Consider the following 21,389-nt stretch of genomic DNA (forward strand, 5'->3'; position numbering starts at 1 on the left):
TGCAATTTTATTAATCTTAACCAAAATAACTATTTGTTTGTTTGTTATTTAAATTTCTATGTTAATGGCGGGCTACTGCAACCTGAATGCGAAGAGGATTCATATAAACGATAACGCTTTCACCATTCGAAATGCTTCTTTCGTAATGAAATTTTATGTGCATTAATGCATTCGTTTTTTAGATTTTCCCATAAACGCGAAAATCTGCAGTCATAAAATTGCTTCGAAATACTTTATTGAATCGATCGACAATGAATTTATTGGCAAATAAAAGCGGAGGAGCTACTATCTATAAAAAAAATGAAGGTCTGATATGCTGCGACGACTGTCCAAAAATGGGTATAACCGCTGAGTATAGCAATAGAACTGGTGGATACATTGTTTACCTCGGCAAAAGCACCGTTCTGAGGTAAGTTATTATGACATTAACATGTTTTTCATGGATTTTGTACCTAATATGTATGATATATATGCACGATTATCTTTGTAAAATTAAAAGAGGATGATTTCAAAAAAGTCAAAGAAGTTCTACAGGTTAGTATATTGAATTACCTACTTGAATTATGACTATAACAAATACTCTGAGTAAAAATTTTACTCTTTTTTAACTTTTTAACTTCGTTTTTAGGAAATCCGCTAGGCTAATAATCGTATACGCATGCGTATCAATGTGTTAAAAACTCCAAATACATTATTGTTCTGAATAAAAAACAAAGGTCGTTTTTCAGATTATTTAAAAACAGCTTATAGACATTACCATTGCTCAAAACACTCTGTGATCCATCATAAAACAAGTTCACAACATTTAATTTGCGATATGAAATAAGCAGTGGCAAAGAAAACACTATTACATATTATAATGAATAAATGTTGCACTAATTACCAAGTATTATTAGAGTGAGAAGTGCAGAAATTAGAATTGTCGTCATGAGTTTCATTTGAATTGTTGGGAAAAAGCTTGAAAAATACAACCAACTTTGATCATGAATTTGTATAAAATAAACACCTACATTTTTTATTGTTAATAACATTTAACAAAATATCAACACACGTTGAAAAATGCAGCTAAAAATTTTTTTATACAAGTTAATTAAAAAAGTATAGATCATTCCATCATTATTTGTTTGTATACACTTTTCAACAAGCACTCATTACTCACATGCACACGTACATACAGGCAGACAGACATTAATATTCATCATGAATTTATAAATATAACAGCATAAAATATCAACAGATAGTTTTAATCGAAACCAAAACTATCACGGTCCATATCACTGTGAGCACCTGCTACCCATTCTAATAAACACCTGATTCTTTCAGTCTCTTCATCAGATGATCTATAACCATCTATAGCTTCTTTTAAACAGGTGGACAAATTTTTTGATACTTGCTGAAAAATTGATTAGAAATCAATTATGTGTACACATAATAGTAATAAACAACAATGCTATATAGTTATTATAATTATTCTGCCAAAAAATCGTTGTTTTAATAATGATTTAAAAAAAAATCCACTTACAATCGGCCACTCGTCCTTAAACAACGCTACAGCTTGTTCATTCAGCAAATCAATGGATAAAATATTTTCTTTCAATAATTTTTTTAAAAATCTTCCAAGTGTTATCCAAATCTTATTGTTCGAAAGTTGTGATAATAATACAACATTCTTTGGGCTTATTATCTTTGATAATGGTGAATCTGATTCAGAAAATTGCATGTGATCTATTTTCCAAGCGCGCAATACTTTTTCCTGTATTTTATCAGTGAATAAATCTTGTCTGTAAGTTACTGAAAAATAAAATGATTTAACACATTTGAATACACAAGTGCAACAAGTGGATAATAAAAATAATTAATGTATTGCTTACTTAAAAATAAGCACAGGTCTAAACTTAAAGATGAGATGATTTTTTCAGATGGTGATTGTAAGTCAGATCGTTCTGTCAGGCTCAGATATAAGCGATCCCAAAAATTAGCTATGCTTTTCTCTGTTTGTGTTTTACCCTGTGTCTCTAGCAGTTCCCAGATCAGATTCTAAAAATTGACGAACAAAATTTTAAAAAATGTAAAACCACTAATGCATTTGTTCAAATTTGAAATATCTTACTCTTGATTCATCTAAAATATCTGTAGGACTTGGTGCATTTGGATTATGTCGCTTTATATCCATATTCGTATCAATTTCAAAATCCATTTTACAAATTTTAGTTAATTCAAAATTCATATCTTTTATGAAGCTAGATCCTCCAACGATATGTGAATGAATCCATTGATCTACTCTCTCTATCGTCATTCTTAATGCAATTTTCACACACATATCTTTAACGGATTTTAAACAATCTTCAGCTAATAACGATTCAATAGATTGTGTGATACGAGCTTCACATAATTTTGGTAGAGCTTGTTCACTTTTTGCCTTTATATTATTTGAGGCTCTAATTGCTAGTAAACTTATATCTTTCAACAAAATGTTCTAAAACAGTTATAATCATATTTAGTTAAGTAAAACTAATTAGTACATTAATAATTGAATAAGTTTACCTTTAGCGACTCAGGGTTCTTTTCTAATTCGTCATTATATTTTTCTTTTATGATATTTCGTAACTCTTGAAAGATAACTTGTCTTTCAATAGGTAACAAATTATTACAGATATATTTGACCGAACTAGAAGCTATTCTTTCTGAGACATATTCCACAGTCTTTCGCGTGGACATGGGTTGACCATGGAAAAATGCTTCCTCTAGCTGAATCTATTAAAGATATTTTTAAAAAATTTAGTTCTATGTCATTTAGTTATTTATAATTATAGGGGAAACAACAGATATAACGTTTTTACCTCAAGATGTTTTGTGTTTGTTTTCTTGGTAGGTTTCTGTAACTGACTAGTAACTGGAGTAACATGTCTATAAGAAGCACTATTACTCACATTCGAATTTCCTGGTGTCAACAAAATATTTAATTCTCTTAAAAATGGACAACAACTATATAAAATGCGATCATCGACCATTTCTAATTTATCCAAAAACAATGAATGTTTTACTGAAAGTACAGATGTTTCTGCGTCATTCAAGTTGTTTTCAATATTGTTAATGATTTCTTCTTCGCAAATCATTTTTAGTGCTTTATCGTTGTATTTTGATTGCCAGGAGTAATATAACTCAGAAGGGAAAATCGGTAATTCAAAAAGCCAACCAATCGAAAGCCTGATCATAACTCCCGCTTTTTGAGACATAAATTCTTCTGAATTTGTAATAGCATGGTAATTAGAAGCTCTGTAAATACAATATAACATTTCCAAAATTTTTTTATAATACGGCAGTCGAAGTGATGCATGATCCATCATTGATAAGTATTCTACCACCCATGGTACTGTTAATGATAACTTTCCCTGTAAAACTGCAGTTTGAAGACAATATTGCAAGTCGATATGAGGTAAAACCTAAAAATAAACACGAATCAATTAATAAACAAATCTTTAAAAAATATATCATGCGCTTCAAAAATAAACGTGCTACCTTGCTGCGTAAAGTAACTTGAGAAATAATGACATCTTCCAACATAGACGTTTCCGATTGATATGGTAAAGACGTAATAAATCCCAAAAATTTGGAAAGTAATCTTAAGCTGGTTAAGCAGACAACAAAATTTTGCTTTGTATGTTCATCAACTTTTGTTTCTGAAAAAAGAATATTATTAAGCACAATTATATAAATTTAAGAATAATACTCATAATGAAATTTACCTGTCTCTTCGATATCACTACCAGCAAACTGTGAGTTGTTCAGATCCATAATTTCGCTAATAAAAGTATTTTCCAAATAAGTGTAAAACATGGCGTTGGACGCGTACAAAATAAAGTCTTTATAAAATTCTTGTATTCCAGGAAACGAAGGCAATGGAACTGGACCTTTTTGTGACACTGGTGTAACTAATTTTCGTTGAAGTTGTGTTAATTTTTCTGGATTTATGTCTTTTAAGTCTTTCAGAAAACTAGCAGTTTCGTCATCCAATATATCCTCCTGTTATAATGACAAAATTATTGGTTCAATGCAAAAAAAAATCGATACTGTACTCAAATTTATAAAAACTAAAATATATAGAACAGTACCTGATTTCCACTCTGAATGCATGAAATGAGCATTTGCGATTTAAAAAGACGTGAAAAATGGGTAAAATTAGTAATATCTGTATGCATGGTAAGCATTGACTTGATTTTACCACTTAAAGCTATTTGGAAAGTCCAACCCGGAACCAGATGATTATCTTCCCAAATTTTTAAAATGTCATAAAACATATCTCGTTGTTTTCTAAAACATTGAAAACTATGAAGTGAAGGAAATTTTTCACGATTATCTGTATCTATTTGGAAGCACACGTTCAACTCCAATGTCCTAGAATGTTCAATACAATTAAATAAATATTTTAAAAGAAAACACAAGCTAAACTTTTGCAAAATTTTATCAGCATACCCAATATTAAGTAGAGATTTAATTTTGTTTGACTCAGCTACTTTAACACTATAAATCGTATTCAGGTACTTGCACAGCTCAGGTTGAAATGTAGCAATTTGATTATTTTCACAAAGTAATTTTAAAGTTACTCTATCTAAACATTTTAAAAAGGCCTTTTGATAATCAAGGACTAAAGTTGAAAAATACACACAATTGTGTGGAGTATCAAGATACAATTTCACACAATTTTTTGCTATATCTATCTCTTCAAAATTTATCTTCTTTGTTACATTATTAGTTATTTCATCACTACTTTTAGTTACGGAAAATTCTTGTAATTTTGTATTGACTTTATTCAAATTTTCTTTTGCATCATCCACTAAATTTAAGCATCCAAGTTCATTATAAGATTTGTCATGTTCAGAATTATTTTCTTTGTCATTTTTTTTCTCCTTATCTTCTACTTCTCCAAAATCATCGAAATTCAAAGATTTTCTCAAAGCTGATAGATGTTTTTTCTCATCGGTTGACTCATTATTTGTTTTTGTATTAATAGGTTCTCTTACTTTTTGCTTGGTAGATAATATTTGTTGAGTATTATTTGTATATTGAACAGTAATCAATTGAATTATATAATATAACTCTCTCATTGGATTTACTATTAAATTGTGATCTAAAAATCCACTGTACATCTCTGCTAATATGACCAAAACGTTCTCATTATCAACTGACTCTTTGTTAGGAATAATTATTGATCCTGATTGAACTACTTTCCTTGGAGTTCGTGGCAATATTTTATATTTTGGTGGTTCATTGACTGCACTAGTATAGGTATTTGTATTTGACATTGTATTTTCATTTGTAGTATTTTCAGGCTTCTTCTGTCTTTCCATTTTAACAAGTCCTCTTTCAACTTGAAAACTTTCATTATCGACAGATTTATCAATTGGCGATACATTAACAAACTGTGGATTTTGCATAAATGGTCTTGATACAACACCAAAAACAGTATTTTCTTTGTTACCTAAAATCAATATCCCAATAAATACATTTTAAAATATTAATATTACATGTTTCTGAAACAATTTAATAAAACAGAGTTATGCAATATTCTAATAATATTCATTAGATCAACTTCAAGTGACAAGTTAAACATAAAATTTACTTGTTATATGCTAATATCAAACTAAGCATTTAAAATGAATCAAACTTTTACCTTTTTCATCTGTAGTATTAAGACGTGTAGGGTTAACTTTTCTTCTTCTTGTATTTTGTTCTGAATGTGTGGATGTGTCCGACAAAAGAGTTTGTTGTTCTGCATCAATTTGTGATATTTTACTATTTTTTTTTCCACTTCGTTTTTTTGAACGAGTATCTGTCACAATGAACTCGCTCAAGTCAAAATTTTGTCTTGGAGTTCTCGATGAACTCTTACTATCATTATTTGGTATCCTTTCAGGAGTACTAGTACTATTTAGTTGAAAATAGCTGTTAGATTGATTATCATTATACCTGCTTTGAGGAGTCTTTGCATTTATAGGGCTCAACATATGTACTGAATTACTATACAATGGAGAAACTGGGCTTTGGAATACTTTGTTTGATATTGAAAAATTTGATCTTTGAGAAAGATTTGAATGAAATTCTGAACATTCACTTTTATTAGCATTTGTTGATAAATTAGGGGAATTCAAATTTACAGATCTGTTTCCCCCAAGACTGGGAAAAGAACTATTATTGAAACTTTTATCATCTGTCAAATTGCCACCCCGCCCATATTCCAAACTTTCTTTAAAAGCTGGATTTATATTCCGGCTTTGAGAAGAATTACAACTAATTAATTCAACTCGTTTCTTGTTTGGAGAATTTTTTGTTTTCATGAGAGGTGTACTACTTTGTGGATTTATACTTAATTTGCCAATATCAGTTACATTACATCTCGCAGGTGTTACTTTAGTATTATTAACATTGTTGGGATCCAAACCTTTAGCAATACACTCTGTTTCTTTGTGATATGCTGCTGAAGAATTATCAGCATTATTTTGAGATCCGATCTTATTTTTTACAGTACTATATGTTTTAATTCTTTGATGCTGTGATATTTTCTTTGCTGGTGTTTCTTTGAATGTGGTAGATGTCTGGAGAACACTGCATCAAAAATTAGAATTATTAAACATAATTTAAAAAATTTTCGGTGCATAATTATTTAAAGTCAAATTTTCTCAGAGTATGTATAATGTAGATATTATTGATTTACCTTTGGAATTGGTCTCTCAAATAATTTAAAAAGAAAGTTATGAATTCTTCCCTTGGACAAGTTTTGTTAAAATCAAACCACTCAGTCTTCTAAAAATTAAATTTTGAATTAAATAATTTTTTGCAAAACCATTTTCAGTATGTTTTAATTACATCAGTACAGTTTATTATTCTATAGTATAACCTAGAAGAACTTTTGGAATAAACCTTACATTTAAATTATCAGTCGTCAACCAATCCAGAATTTCTTTTGCCGGAACTTTGGAGCTGAGCAAATTGTTTAAAATTTCTTGTGCCATTTTTACGTCCCTTTCTTTTTGTGGAAGTTTAACGTTATTTTGGTTTTTTAATAAAAATTACACGTTTTCACCTGATGTACCACTTGGTGGATACTTACAAACAAAACAATATCATGACTACGTACTGTTAAACATTAAATATAATTATTTTTTACACTTGTACTACAATATATTCTTGTATGCGTTGTACGTCCATTGTAATAATGCACTTTCACATAAAGTAACGAAAACAGAGGAGAACAGCCATCTATACAGTATGTATAAATATGATGCAGATTAGATTGCTATATATATATATATATATATATATATATATATAGTACACAGTAAGGATAATTCTTATGTGGACGGCCTGGTTGCAATGCCACATTTCAATGCGATTCCAAATACCATTTCTGACGCATATTCTTTTAGCAACGAAGATAGTTGGTATTAGGAAAACCACTGGAGTCGCGTTCTGAAACGTATTGTTTCCTCCCGCGTTCCGTGTCCGGGAATATAAGGTCGGTTCGTTTCGTCTTTAGAACTTATAGTTCGATTTCAAGCGCGCGATTATGATTTGTTAAATGAGGACGATTTTACAATTATTAACAACACTTTCTCTCTGCGTTTTCTTCGGGCTTGAGACCGACAATAGGCCGCATTAAAAGTGTGCACGGGAAATAGTACTGGACAAGGTAGATTATTCCGGGTGGAGGCTTAGATATAGACTGAGATCCAAGCAGCTTCATCCTCGGCTGCACGCCAAGTAGTTTTTGGGAGGTTGAGGGAAAGAGAGAGAGAGAGAGAGAGAGAGAGAGAGAGAGAGAGAGAGAGAGAGAGAGAGAGAAAGCGGGGGGGGGGGTAAGGACCCAGATGTGCCGCAGGCAGAGGGCTCGGGTGCTGAGGTCCTAAGGATTACCTAGTGCGCTTGGGAAAATCCCTGCGCACGTTTTATGACGGGTGGCAAAAAAGGATCGTAAAGGGAGTAAAAGTGCGGCTCTCGGATTCGTGCGTGCGGAAAAACATCGAGGAAAGATTGTCAGTTATATTAGAAACTAGATTTTATTCTTTTATTTTGAATATTCGCGCTTCTAGTATGGCGACGGTATATAGTATGTTTGGAAATGAAATTTCGGTTAGTAGTTAGGTTGGTAGCCCTACGCTAACCGACGTTCAGCGCGTGTAAACAATAGACGGTTAGGCGAGCTGATTTCCGCGATGGTGACTGATGAGCATGCCATGTGACTATATGTGAGATTTGAGGTTGTGTACAACATTAACTACAAAATTTTCAACTCATGGAATACGATGATCATTGGCTTCATAATCATCGAAAATGTCATCAAACATTTCATCTACATCACTATTAGAATCGGTCGATGATAGGATATTATCAAACACCTCAATTACGTTCATAATGTCTTGATAAATAGATCAACTTTATACTTTATTGCAATAACATTGACTTGCTCCGAATCCGAACAATCAGCTGTGCTAACCATCTACTTTTTACACGCGCTGAACGTCGGGCGGTTGGTTAGCGTAGGGCTACCAACCTAACTACTAACCGAAATTTCATTTCCGAACATACTCGAGATAACCTAGAAGCGAATACCGATCGAGTCGCACACTATTTAAAAACTGAATACGTTTTCTTTAGGAAGGGTAACTAATTCTCTACTCTTTCTCTAATCTTTTCTTTTTCTGTATTTTCTTTCTTATTTCATAGCATTTCTGATTTTTTTTGGGAAGTTTCTAGGCAGGTCTGTCTTTATGACAGACAATTAAAATCCTAATTCTCAACTTACTATTAATGAAAATAGAGAATAATAGAAGAAATTAAAAACATTTTCAATGGAACGCTCATAGTATAAAAAACAAAAAATATGAAATTCAAAATTTATTAAACGAATACGTTATTTTTGTTATTGTTGAATCTTGGCTCAAACCTAATGATAATTTTTTTTTTTAATTTCGCTGTTGTCAGAAATGATAGAATCACAGACAAAGGTGGTGGTATACAATGTATATGCATTAAAAATAATATTATTTATAACAAAATTGACGATTTTTTGAACATTCCTAATGTTAATGAATTACTGATTTCTTCTGTGTATAGACCCCCTAATAATAATTTTAATACCAATGTTTTAGACATTTTCTTAAATAATAATAGGTGATTTTAATTGTCATATTTCAGCATGGGATAATTCAGACATATTCGATAGAATTGGCTCTCACTTAATGGATCAAATAGATATATCTAATTTAGTTTTGTTAAATAATGGTGATCACACTTTTTTACATAACAATATAAACGTCATCTCTGCTGTAGATCTCACTTTTATTTCTTCTGAACGGTTGCAAATACTAAATGGGAAGTTCTTGATGATTCACTCTCTAGTGACCATCTTCCTATTCATATCAACATCCCTGGTAAAAATAACTTATTAAATCCGATTCGAAAGATAATAGGGTTTAATTGTATTTCTTAATCGGAAATTATCGAATTAAAACCTATTATTCGATTAAAATCTATTTAATCTGATTATAAGTTTTAGTCGGTCTTAATCGGATTTAAACAGTTGTGTTTTTAAATAAAATGTTATATTTGTTGAAAAATACAACTGATTGAATTCGATTAAAACCGACTAAAAGTTATAATCAGATTAAATAGATTTTAATCGATTAAATTGGTTTTAATTGAATAATTTCCGATTAAGAAATCCAATTACAACCTATTACCTTTTGAATCGGATTTAATAAGTTATTTTTACCAGGGATGCTGAACATATTTTTTGGCATTGCCCTAAATTTGATAATCAAAGAATTGTCAAAAGCTAGATATTCAAAGCCTTTTAATTTGGAACTATTTTTAAAATATCCTAAAAATGATACATGCAAAATTTTATGTAATTTTCTCAAAGCTTGTGATCTTTTTATTTAGCAATAGTGTATTTATTCGATTAATTATTTAATATTGTGTCTGTTTTAGATTACTCAAAGTAATTAATATCCCAAAAACTATTCATTTCTAATCTTATCATATAGTCTCAATCTTTTTTTCTCCTTTTTTACAATTTCCTTTCCTTTCTATCCTTCCTTGCTACAAGTGAAGATAGAAGTTTAATCTTCAAGAATTTGAATTTATGGCGCGTATACGCCCTCTACATATGTATACTCAAATAACCTGGTGATGACCTAAGTCACAGTTGGTTTTAACCAATAATAAGACAAGGTCACAAAATAAAGAAGAAGAAGTCCAAACCAACCCCCCCTACCCCAGCCTACGAATTTTGGATATATATATATATATATATATATATATATATATATATATATATAAATAAAAATACGTATAGATGTATTTTTAATAGCACTTCTCAAAAATATTAATTATATAAATAGCACCCCCGTAGTTTATAAATAAAAAATAGGTAAAGATCGCGCATCTTATAACCTCGATATCTCTTCAGATACCTACAATTCGTTACTTCTTATAGTCTTAAAAAACTGCACCATGCGTGAACCTAATTGCACCATAGCTAAAAATCCATAAAATGCAATATTAATTGCAAAAAGTTAATAAAACCCAATTTAACTATCGCCGAACTGCACGGCGTCTTGGCGCATGCGCGGCGTATATATTCTAGGGTTTTTATTTTGGAAGCATTGTTACCAATGCTATCTTGAAACTGATCGAGAGAGAAAGAAATGGAGAAACAATAAACACAAGATTAGTTAGTGAAGTTATTAATTGTTATGTAGAATAAGGCCTAAATGAAGAAGATCCAGGTACTAATAACACGCTCAAAGTGTCCGAGTACTGTTGGAATCAAGGAACTTATCATACAAGATATTTTTTTCTCCAAAGGTTCTATGATCTTGATTTAAATATGACACTGCAAGAAATTTCAAAAAACAAGACTATAATAGAGGTTACAATAATTTACGTAGCTGTTAAAGATCATTGAGCTACATAGGAACAATGGAGATATTTATATATACCAGATTATAACAAATAAGTAAAAATGTAATAATGACGACTGCAAAGAGCTTTTAATATTTATTTATGAATTTTTATTCTAAATACATTATTTTTCATGGCTACAAGATCGAACTTTTAAAAAATATTTTAACATCAAATTAAATTCATTATAATACATAGTCTATTGGTTTCTCTTTTAAAGACATTGTAATCACTTCCCCTCAAAACATTGACACTACACATTCTCCTAAAATTAATTTTAAAATAAGCTACTATAGTAGCATTTATAAGCTTGTTGACGAGGAGCTTAAGCTCACTGCTAAGCTGTTTTTCGTTACAAATCTGCAGTTCCTCGATGCTCTCCACACTGATGCTGTCGATTATGAATTTGAGGATACGTGGATGTAGCAGCAGGTAGCAGCAGCTTTACCGTACTGTAATACAAGAGATATATGCATTTCTAAAACAAGAGATATTTATGTTAAAATTTACTACCCACCACGTATAATGAATCCTTGAGACTGTTCCTAATATCCTAGCATCTAGAACATCAGTTTTTAGCTACTTTTTTGCATCGGGAGCAGTTTTTTGAATCCACTATTTCAAGTTTGGGCCATACTTTTTGTATGCTTTATATCTTTTGAAAGCAGAGTTTAAGCTTGATGTTCAGTAAATGAAAAATTCAGCAATCCTTGAGACTGTTCCTAATATCCTTAGGTAGGATAAGCCCCAGCCACACCTTGGCAATCGTCTCCTTGTTAACCAGTGGTTGTCTCATGATACATATAATACATGTCCAGTTTCCAAAAGTGCAGAACTATAAGGGAATGATCAGAACACAGTTCCAAGTATATGCTTCCTGTTCCCTCAGGTATTGTATGGCTCATTGATGCATAATAGTTTTATCTTGATGTGTTTTAGCCTGCTATAATGACTGCAAGACCATGCGTACGACTGTTGCTCTCTGATTCACGTAAAAATGAAAATATAATATTTAATTATGACACGTTTATAATACGGCAAAGTATACAATTATAAACGAATAAAATGTATTAACTGTAGAAAGTTTTAAAAATAACGTTGTTAATATAATTACCATTGTATGTGCATCCATTGTTAACTTTAATTTTTATTTATTTATATTCACTATTATTATTTATTTAAAAAGAAAAAGGTATAAGTTAACTTCTTATACAATTTTTAATCATCTGCGGGTCTGCGGGATTCGCTTTAGCTCCCAAAATAAAAACCCTAGAACAGTGTAGCCAAAAGGGACAGAATAGAAGGAGGGAAAAATAAAAATTTAAAATCGATGAAAAATAAATATCGCCGAAAAAATATTTAAAATATTGGATAATTACTTACGAGGGATTATAAAAAAATTTGCTGTAACAAAATAATTTTTTTGCATTAATTAACATTGTTATATGTAAAACTTTGATTATTTATAACAATGCTAATTAATGCAAAAAAAATTATTTTGTTACAGTAAATTTTCTTATAATCCCTCGTAAGTAATTATCCAATATTTTAAATATTTTTTCGGCGATATTTATTTTTCATCGATTTTAAATTTTTATTTTTCCCTCCTTCTATTCTGTCTCTTTTGGCTACACTGCCCTAGAATATCTGCGCCGCGCATGCGCCAAGACGCCGTGCAGTTCGGCGATATATAAATTGGGTTTTATTATCTTTTCGCAATTAATATTGCATTTTATGGATTTTTAGCTATGGTGCGATTAGATTCACGCATGGTGCTGTTTTTTTAGACTATAAGAAGTAACGAATTGTAGGTATCTGAAGAGATATCGAGGTTATAAGATGCGCGATCTTTACCTATTTTTTATTTATAAACTACGGGGGTGCTATTTATATAATTAGTATTTTTGAGAAGTGCTATTAAAAATACATCTATACGTATTTTTATTTATATATATATCCAAAATTCGTTAGCTGGGGTAGGGGGGGTTCCAAACCACTGGGAAAACCTAACCTATAAGTATATATGAAATTAATTTTGAGTAGGTATAAATTGTGATCAGATAGAAACACGGCTGGTAAACAACGAATCAACAATCGCAACGTGTCAATTTGTATTGATAATAATTGTTATAATATAAATAATATCATATGAAATGGCACACATTTTAGCGTTTCTTCAATTATCCCTATTATTGACGGTGGTAAGTATATTAATTTATACATAAAAAGACCCAAATAAGTTTTTGTATTACTTGAGAATTGTCTTTGCTACGTATAAAAAAAAATTTTAATTCTCTAATAATAAATTTTTAGATCTACAGAGAATTTTCTATGAAAATATACACGCAGAAACATTGTTGTTTTCTAACTCCTCTAATTTTGATTTTTAGACAAATGTTTTATCAGAATTTTCTGCCGAAGACTGTAAAAGTCTTGGATATAACAAAGCAACATTACTTTGTTCCACGTGTGAGAAATTCAAAAAGTTTGAACTCAATGATATTCAGTAAGTTATACTTGACATCTTTTTAATTGATAGAAAAATGATATAAGTAGGTATAGATTTATTAATGAATTTATCAGTGAAAAATGCCAAGAATGCTGTTTGAAAGATGAAGGTGACGATAATTCTAGTTCAAAACGATATCCAAAGGCTGTGCTTGAAGTATGCACTTGCAAATTTGGAGCTTATCCACAAATTCAAGGTAAAAACTTTAAAAATCTTATTATTCAATGTTATTCAGTGTTTTAAAATAACTTAAATTGTTGAATTAATTTAGAACAATCCAATTTTTATTTATTTTTTGTTTTAATATTCAAATAAGGATACAATCAATTCTGGATATTATCTGTTATTAACGCTAAAGCTACAATACTGTAATTTTATTCAATTCTGCATATACATTGATATACAATATATAGAAATAATACTAAATTAGTCTTTTATACAACTGTTTCTAAATTTTTTAATATCACGAATAATATGAATAATTATTTTTATCTTTTGTTAAATAGCTTTTATCAAAAGTGATCGACCAAACAAGTACAAAAATTTACAAATCAGATATGTAAGAGGTTTAGATCCAATCATCAAATTATATGATGCCGAAAACAAATTAGAAGACGTACTCGATATTCACAAATGGGACACAGATTCCGTTGATGAATTTCTAGCTACTCATTTACAAATGGATTAATTTGATGTATGCAAAAAATGTTTTGATTGTACAAATTGAATATTATTTATACTTGTTCATGTATGGATCAGGTTGAATGATTTGTAATAAATTTTTTATGACACATGAAGTTTATTTATTTCATATTCTAGCGTACAGAAATATGTGTATTTAGTTATTGGAATGAAAATTCTACATCTACACATTACAATGCATTATTTGCATTCTAATATAAAGCTGTAATATACTTAGACGTTAAGAACGTCAAACATTAAAAATAAGTGTCAATAGATGTATATACTAGCAATAATATATTTGTTCTAATTGTCAGTTAGTCTCTAATAAAACTAAAAAATTGAGTGCAATGTACAAATATATCACCAATAAAACTTGTACCATATTTGCAGTTTACGCTCATACGGCAATTTCACCGTTGAATACTTGACTTGATCGAACAAATTTTATTTTCATTTGCTAATCAACAAATACATGGTAGGTTGGCCTTAAAAAGTATTCAGTTTCAGAATTGACATACAAATGTTACTTATGAAGTTCTCATTTCATATTGCTTTTATAAAAAAAAAATATTCTATCGTCGAGATCTTCGTGCACGATTTCCACGTGCGCGCGGGCCATAATTGCCTCGATTAGCTGCTTGGCTTCGTGGTGTTTGAGGAGCTTTTTCTGGGGTCTCAGTTTTCTCTTCAGGCTCGTTATCATTACTAACTTCCAAATCTTCATTTTCATTTAGTGAAATTTCAGCACACTCATTTTCATTAGAGCCTTCTTGGTTTTCATCTTCAGCATTTTCTTCATCAGTATCGCCATTTGCTTCAGCTGGATCATATTTATCATCCTCGTTCTCATTTTTCTCTTCCGTTTCATTGAGGTTAACATTTTCATCTTGTTCATTTTCTTGACCGTCAAGTTTAGGACGTTTAGACTCGGGTTCACTATTTTCTGTTGTGTCAGCTTTATCATCTCCCTAGAAAAAATAAATGCAAAAAAAAATACATTTTGATGAATGTCATAAAACATAAATTTAATTATATTTACAATAAATACCGGTTAGGTTTATAAAATTGTACCTCTTTTTTCTCTTGTTCTGCTTTAGCAGCACTCTCTGCTGCAGCCTGCAGAGTTTTGATTTCATGAATGAAATTACGATAATGAGTAATGCTACGAAGATGAGCAACCAGATCTTCTTCTGTAAGCATGAACCGCCGACATTTATCACATTGGTACCCAGTAACTTCCTTTACAAGTGATCTACCAACTGACAATTGATTCGTTCTACAATGTTTATATGATGGAATTTTCAATTTAGCGTCAATTTGTCCTTCAGGAATCTCTGTAACATAATCATCATCTGCTGCTGCTGCAGAATCATCTAATTTGTCTCCCTTTATTATATCCGTACCAACATCCTTTTCTTCATCATCAGCACTTCGAATTTCAGACTCTCCCTTTGCAAGTTTTTCTAAACATATTTTGATAAAATAATATTTTTTCCAAAACGTTTTTTAAAATTTCTAAGTAAAATTAACTTTTGTTTTCAACAATTAACTTACCCTTTTTCTTGATCTTTCTTTGCTCTTCATTTTGAACAGCATTTTTCATATGTGTAGGTGTAAGGCAATGTTCATCATATTCAATTCTTGATGGGAATTCTTTAGCACATGGGAAGCAGCGTGGATGCAAAAACGTTTTTAATTGCTGATGTTTTTCACTCTTGCGATGACTTGATAGAGTACCATAGAAGTTCAAATCACACATAGTACAATACTCTCTAACACTCAAATCTACCGAAAGCTATAAAAAAAAATTAAATTAAAAAAAAAATAATTTATCGGTATGGATGAGTATTTATCTAAGAGTAAAAATTTATCATACTTTTTTGCCGCGTCGTTTTGAGTTAGTAAGACTGAGTTCTCGCTGCTCTTCGGCAACTCTTAATTCATGCCTCATTAATTCAACCTTTAGTTTATATGATTCATCAAGCTTATCCATCATTAATTGATGAGCACGTCCACGAAGATGGTTTTCAAATGACTGAAAAATTACAATTGTTTAAATTTGTATGAACTTCCAAACAAATAAAATTTAATTTTTTATTACTAAATGTTAGAGAATAACTTACATATCCATCCCACATGTGTTTATTGCACACATGGCAAAACATATTGCTGATAGGAACCTCTGCATAACGACTTTCTGCATGTCTTGCTGCAGACTTTTTACCAGTACCTTTATCCCCATCATCCTTATCAGCGTCGTCAGTCTTTCCAGCATCTTCATTCTTTTCGTTAGACAGCTCATTCTTCTCATCTTTCCACTCACGTTTCTTAGATTCCTCAGTTTCCTCATTCTCTTCACTATAGTATAAAATTATAGAATGATGAAATAACATTTAAAAGGCTTATTTTAAAGCTAGCTCTTGCATGTTGAAAAGAGACAATAATTATTTCAAGTGATTAAAGAGCAAATATAACGAAATAAAGTAAAATATGAGCGTTAAATTGTAAATATTATTTCTATGTAAACGTATATAAAAAGATTGTTTTGAATTATGACACATGAATTTACATGAAAATGTATTGCACAATGTACAAATACAAAACTTTTTAAGAACAAGTAATATATAATACTTGATTTAACATAGGTAAGTATTTTAGCTAGCATAAAATGATATTTCTTTCTACTTTTATTTCCCCTCTTAATTTTTTATTTCTATTACTATCCATACAAGAACTACCTTGCTTTAATTTAAATTATACATTTTAGCTTGTGAATTAATAGCCAAAGTTTTATAATTTTTTTTCATGAAAATCAGCATAGTCTTTGAGACATGATCAGATTTATAAGAAAAAATGTAATTACTATGAGAGAAATAAAATTTTCTTGATAAATATATAAAATTTTGCTTCCCCGTTATAAGCTATACAACGAAGAAAAAACGAGCATCTTCTCAGCATCTCGTGCGAGCATTTCAGAAAATATAATAAAATAGTATACGAGTGCTGTGTGGGCTTTGTTCTGTTTCTAAAAATCGAAGATCCATGGTAATATTTCCACAAACGACGCAGCTTCTGTCATTCAAGGACAACTTGAAACGAGACAAGCTCATTGTTCAGAGGGCTGGGCTGGGTTAAGGAGGACTGCTCAAAACTTTTGCATGGCACAAAATCATTATAACATATAAAATGTGTGCACCGTCTCAAAAATAAAATATCGAATGACATTAAATAACTATTTCTGATTTCTCAACCAGATTCCTGCAGGCTTACCTGGTACCTTTTCTACAACTGTTTGATTTTTTTCCATTCATTCGCATAATTAAAGTTGCATAGTTTATACATAACTGCAATACTTTATTTGCTGTAGTTACGTGCTTCCATTATTACATTTAGAAAAAGTTCAGATATATTAATAATGTAACAACAGATCTTTAACATAAAATAGCATGTGTTTCAGAATAACATATTTTTTAACTGCAAGATTTTTTTAATAAGTGCTAAGCATTAAATAATAAAATTAAAGTATGAAAAGTCTGAGTGAATATTAGATATTTAGAACCTCCATTCACATTAAAACATTAAATTGCTCATAAAATAACATTTAATCATTTTTTAAGTTTCTAAAATATAAATATTTGAAAATAGTATCCTGTTTACATCCAAGAAAAATAAATCAGATATTTAGAAGATCTAACAAGAGTTTGCACTGACAACAATATTTATTCAAATGAATAAGAAAAATAGTGTTGCTAGAAAAGAATACCAGTATCTATTTAAAGAAGAAAAATGGGATTTTTGTGCTCTCTATCTCTTTCTCTATCTCTTGAGGGTACTTAAGAGAAGATATGAGAACATACTTTGAAGTTTGAAGAAACTGTTTGCAATCTCCGAAAAGCTTACCTTAAAGCGACAGGCGCTTCTGCTTTTTCATTGGTCTTATCAGAGCTCTTATCCAGCTGTTCCTTTTTGACGTTCTGATTTTGCTTAGAGGCAGCAATAGGTTTAGAAGATTTATCGTTCCGCTGAATTTGGTTTCCATTCTGGCGTTGGTTGCCTGACTGGGGTGCACGAGATTGTTGCGGGCCACGTCGCCCAACAATTCCGTCTCGGGCTCTATTATTATTGCCCATCTATTTGTATAGGTCAAAAACGACCAAACCATGTCATGAGAAGTGTCACATTGTTTTGATTTAAGCTTAATTAGCTTACATTTTTAAATCAAAGGATGCTTAGAGAGGGATTAAAAAAAGGCAATGAAACCTTTTTTTACTTTTTTTGGGTAGTAAAGAATAAATTACTTATGTGGATGATTTTCACCAGTATCGGAAGGAAATAATAAATATAATGTTGATCATTAAAATCATGTTTTAGCTTTATATAGAAATTAAAATATTAGATACGTTCTCCCAAGAGATGTAGATGCAGATGTTTCACACCTTGAAAAATATGCTCAGAGGTATTAATAACATAGCAAATTGCTTGCTGTATTGCTTTAAAATTTTTCTCTATTATTTTTAAGAATAATAACCAGGATTTGGTCATTTTATACTTCTTTTAATTGTCGGTATAGAAAACGGAGACTGCAAATAAATATGTGAAAAAAAAGTAATTCAATACAATCCGTAAACACATTGAGCTGATAACTTCACATGAAGTAATAGAAGCACAATACTAGTTTTTTTACGTAATTAGGATGGATAATCAAAAGTTGTTATTTTTTCTAAATATGAGATTACAATTGCCAAAAGTGAGATTTGTGTAATATTTTTGTTGAAAACATGCATTACTTGAAATATCCTACTTTTCCACAATGATTATGTACTATAATTGACGAATGATCGATTTTGCTAAAACTTGTACCATTTAAAAATAGCATTTTGGTCCACAAAACTATATAGAACCTACAGAAAACTCATCCAATTTTATCACAGCAGGAATACTGATATTAATGCATTCCTTACTAATAATTTTATAAGTCATCTAATACTTGAATGTCAAAGACTGTTTTTCTTTCGCATCATACTTTGCTTATATTATTCAAATAAAATATTTTAATCTATTAATGCGTACAAATTTTCTAGTGTTTGTAAGTGTTTCATCAAGATAACATGATTCTCAGAGTATTTAATACATTGAAGTAAATATTTTATTTAAAGAATACAAAGTATGAAAAAATGAAATAATATCTATATACATAGAAGATGAAAAAATTGAGATTATTGTATAAAATCAAATATAGAAAATAAAATAATTCAAATGTTATGAATCATACATTTTTTCATCAAAAAAAAAAATTTATCTTGAATAAGCATGAAAACAGAATTATTGAATATGTTGCATAAGATTTGAATTACTTATAATCTCAAATATCATTTCTAAGTAGAAAAAAGAAAAAATTGAAATTACTTGGCTACAAAGTTTGTCAAGTAAATATCAGAAACTCATTTTTCGTTTTAAATTTTACTGCATTTACTTTAAAATTAGAACTTGACATTCTCACCCTATCCACTACATTAATAGAACATACCTTATTATTGTATGGTTGAGGTCGCTGAGGTTTGATGTTTTGGCGACCAGTACGATCATTAAACCGGCCTTGATTATAATTTTGCTGATTATTGAAATTAGGCCCAGGTCCACTGTAATTGTTTCCCAGGCTGAGCAACGACGGTACCTTCTTACCAAAATAAAGTTTTACTTAATTAGCTTTTATCTAGCTACAACTAATTCTACTTGGAATTCAGAATAATGACTTATAACAAGGCATAAAGTTAACGAAATAAAATGAAATGAAAAACTACTCAGTTTCAAAAAACTTCAAAAGCTATAGATATTTGCCTGATTAAGTAATTACCTGTGGCTGGTTATCTTGCTGGGTTCGCAGAAGATTAGAAAGAAGGTTACTGGCTATGGCCAGCTGAGCTTGAGGAGATGCTAGGGACAGATTGTTGTTGGGAGTCGGCAGAATACCTCGTCCAGGCATCATTCCACCTTCCCATGGATTCATGCCGCCGCCACCACCACCACCTCCTCCGCCCATGCCTCCGCCGCCCATGTTGCCCATTCTTCCACCGCCACCGCCACCACCACCTCCTCCCATGTTCCTGTTGTTAAAATTGCGGTTTGCTCCATAGGAGTCCCGCTTGATTCCACGGTTGAAAGACATGATGTCTCTGAAAAAAAAAAATTAATTAAGACTTAATTCACAAACTTTATCTGAGTGAGTGCGAATTTTAATAAGTTAATATAATTTAAGCATACAACTTTTGTGAGATAATTCAAAGCACGATAAATTGCATCGAAGTAATTGTTAATGCCAATACGAGCAAAAGGAAGTGCCCGTTGAACTCGAAGCCGATGCTCAAACACGTGAAGAGCTAACGAAAAATTGATCTATACGCGATGGAGTGCTTGGCGTCTGATGTGGAAACTCTATTCGATGTTGCTCGAAATGACGAACATTATACCCGCATCTGAGAAAACCAAGCGCGTCCCTGGGAAGCTGGCAGAGCAAAATCGATACGAAAAGTTGTGGGAAACCGAGTGCAAGTTGCAAGCGCGTTCTAGAAAACCGACGCCGCCGCTGCGGCGTTCACGCCCGCGCGGACATCCCGGCAACTCGCAATCGAAGCTTTCTATTTTGTTTCGGCAGATATTTTGCGCGCTCGTTTTTATGCTCCAGCTATAATCGATACTGAAAATTAAGAAAAACTTACCACGCTCAGAAGAAGAGAATCGAAGAGAAGCAACAAGGATCCTGCAGAAAACGTCGAGAGCCGAGTAAAGCGTGGGTCGAGAGAGCAACGCAGGGAAGACGAAATGGAGTCGCCAGCGATATAATCCGAATTCCGAACAGAGTGGGAGAGAGGAAACGCCGCGGCTGCACTAGCGCCTGTGTGCGTGATGCTTTCTACTACGGACAAACTCGTAGAATGACGACGGCGATCGGCGGACGGGAAAAGCAGGCAGGCTGGCAGCGGCTCACAACGATGCACCCACACGAAGCCGGTAATTGAAGAGAGAGGGGGGATGTCGCGGAGTAGAAACGGGCCATTCGATTGGTCGAATACGAGGCGCTCCCGGTTCCGGATCCGGAAATCGGAATACGGCTGCAGACTTTTAAAAATGTTCTAAGTATATATCGATCGAATGGCTTTTAATTTTCATCAGAAAAATTTATTCGAACTGTTCCCATAGAATGCGACTATCGTTTTGTTGTCGAGTGCTTTTTCTA

The 21,389-nt window shown here is 31.4% G+C and overlaps 3 protein-coding genes across 6 annotated transcripts; 1 reads left to right on the forward strand and 2 right to left on the reverse strand.

Moving 5' to 3' along the window:
- Positions 1–976: 976 nt before the first annotated feature.
- On the reverse strand, positions 977–7,295 carry LOC100117310 (codanin-1). 2 transcript variants are annotated; one of them, XM_032599931.1, is made up of 14 exons: positions 7,109–7,285; positions 6,924–7,024; positions 6,713–6,801; positions 5,672–6,603; positions 4,474–5,479; positions 4,113–4,395; positions 3,747–4,023; positions 3,520–3,680; positions 2,841–3,443; positions 2,545–2,754; positions 2,111–2,476; positions 1,872–2,037; positions 1,523–1,791; positions 992–1,393 (listed from the first exon to the last, which is right to left on the reverse strand). In XM_032599931.1, exons 2-14 carry the CDS (start codon positions 7,008–7,010, stop codon positions 1,244–1,246), a joined length of 4,599 nt encoding a protein of 1,532 aa, XP_032455822.1. In that variant the 5' UTR covers positions 7,011–7,024; positions 7,109–7,285; the 3' UTR covers positions 992–1,243. The 2 variants fall into 2 exon arrangements, with proteins under 2 accessions (XP_001601592.1, XP_032455822.1); XM_001601542.5 differs by having other exon boundaries at positions 977–1,393; positions 6,924–7,295.
- A 5,319-nt stretch (positions 7,296–12,614) lies between these two features.
- On the forward strand, positions 12,615–14,264 carry LOC100115638 (selenoprotein F). Its single transcript, XM_001599305.4, has 4 exons — positions 12,615–13,163; positions 13,353–13,468; positions 13,546–13,667; positions 13,978–14,264. Exons 1-4 carry the CDS (start codon positions 13,116–13,118, stop codon positions 14,157–14,159), a joined length of 468 nt encoding a protein of 155 aa, XP_001599355.1. The 5' UTR covers positions 12,615–13,115; the 3' UTR covers positions 14,160–14,264.
- On the reverse strand, positions 14,251–21,161 carry LOC100115805 (zinc finger protein on ecdysone puffs). Of its 3 annotated transcripts, none has more exons than XM_008212526.4 (9): positions 20,872–21,089; positions 20,010–20,328; positions 19,683–19,832; positions 18,056–18,285; positions 16,279–16,513; positions 16,032–16,190; positions 15,710–15,950; positions 15,227–15,618; positions 14,251–15,123 (listed from the first exon to the last, which is right to left on the reverse strand). In XM_008212526.4, the coding sequence occupies exons 2-9, from the start codon at positions 20,319–20,321 to the stop codon at positions 14,728–14,730; spliced, it is 2,115 nt and encodes a 704-aa protein (XP_008210748.1). In that variant the 5' UTR covers positions 20,322–20,328; positions 20,872–21,089; the 3' UTR covers positions 14,251–14,727. The 3 variants fall into 3 exon arrangements, with proteins under 3 accessions (XP_008210748.1, XP_003427391.1, XP_008210749.1); XM_003427343.5 differs by having other exon boundaries at positions 14,267–15,123; positions 19,683–19,829; positions 20,872–21,161; XM_008212527.4 differs by lacking the exon at positions 20,872–21,089 and adding an exon at positions 20,417–20,666 and having other exon boundaries at positions 14,267–15,123.
- Between the last annotated feature and the right edge of the window lie 228 nt (positions 21,162–21,389).

This window comes from Nasonia vitripennis, chromosome 1 (assembly GCF_009193385.2).
Source record: "Nasonia vitripennis strain AsymCx chromosome 1, Nvit_psr_1.1, whole genome shotgun sequence".
NCBI classification, from domain to species: Eukaryota; Metazoa; Arthropoda; class Insecta; order Hymenoptera; family Pteromalidae; genus Nasonia; species Nasonia vitripennis.

Excerpts from the sequence above, each read along its gene's own strand:
- LOC100115638 (XM_001599305.4), top strand. The coding sequence starts at position 13,116 with ATGGCACACATTTTAGCGTTTCTTCAATTATCCCTATTATTGACGGTG. Across the intron at positions 13,469-13,545 it reads TTTGAACTCAATGATATTCA|TGAAAAATGCCAAGAATGCT; the intron begins GTAAGTTATACT and ends TGAATTTATCAG. Across the intron at positions 13,668-13,977 it reads AGCTTATCCACAAATTCAAG|CTTTTATCAAAAGTGATCGA; the intron begins GTAAAAACTTTA and ends TTTGTTAAATAG.
- LOC100117310 (XM_001601542.5), bottom strand. The coding sequence starts at position 7,010 with ATGGCACAAGAAATTTTAAACAATTTGCTCAGCTCCAAAGTTCCGGCA. Across the intron at positions 6,802-6,923 it reads TGACGACTGATAATTTAAAT|AAGACTGAGTGGTTTGATTT; the intron begins GTAAGGTTTATT and ends TTTAATTTTTAG. Across the intron at positions 3,444-3,519 it reads AAGTTACTTTACGCAGCAAG|GTTTTACCTCATATCGACTT; the intron begins GTAGCACGTTTA and ends GTTTATTTTTAG.
- LOC100115805 (XM_008212526.4), bottom strand. The coding sequence starts at position 20,321 with ATGTCTTTCAACCGTGGAATCAAGCGGGACTCCTATGGAGCAAACCGC. Across the intron at positions 18,286-19,682 it reads CTCAACCATACAATAATAAG|ATGGGCAATAATAATAGAGC; the intron begins GTATGTTCTATT and ends CTATACAAATAG. Across the intron at positions 15,124-15,226 it reads CAGAACAAGAGAAAAAAGAG|GGAGATGATAAAGCTGACAC; the intron begins GTACAATTTTAT and ends TATTTTTTCTAG.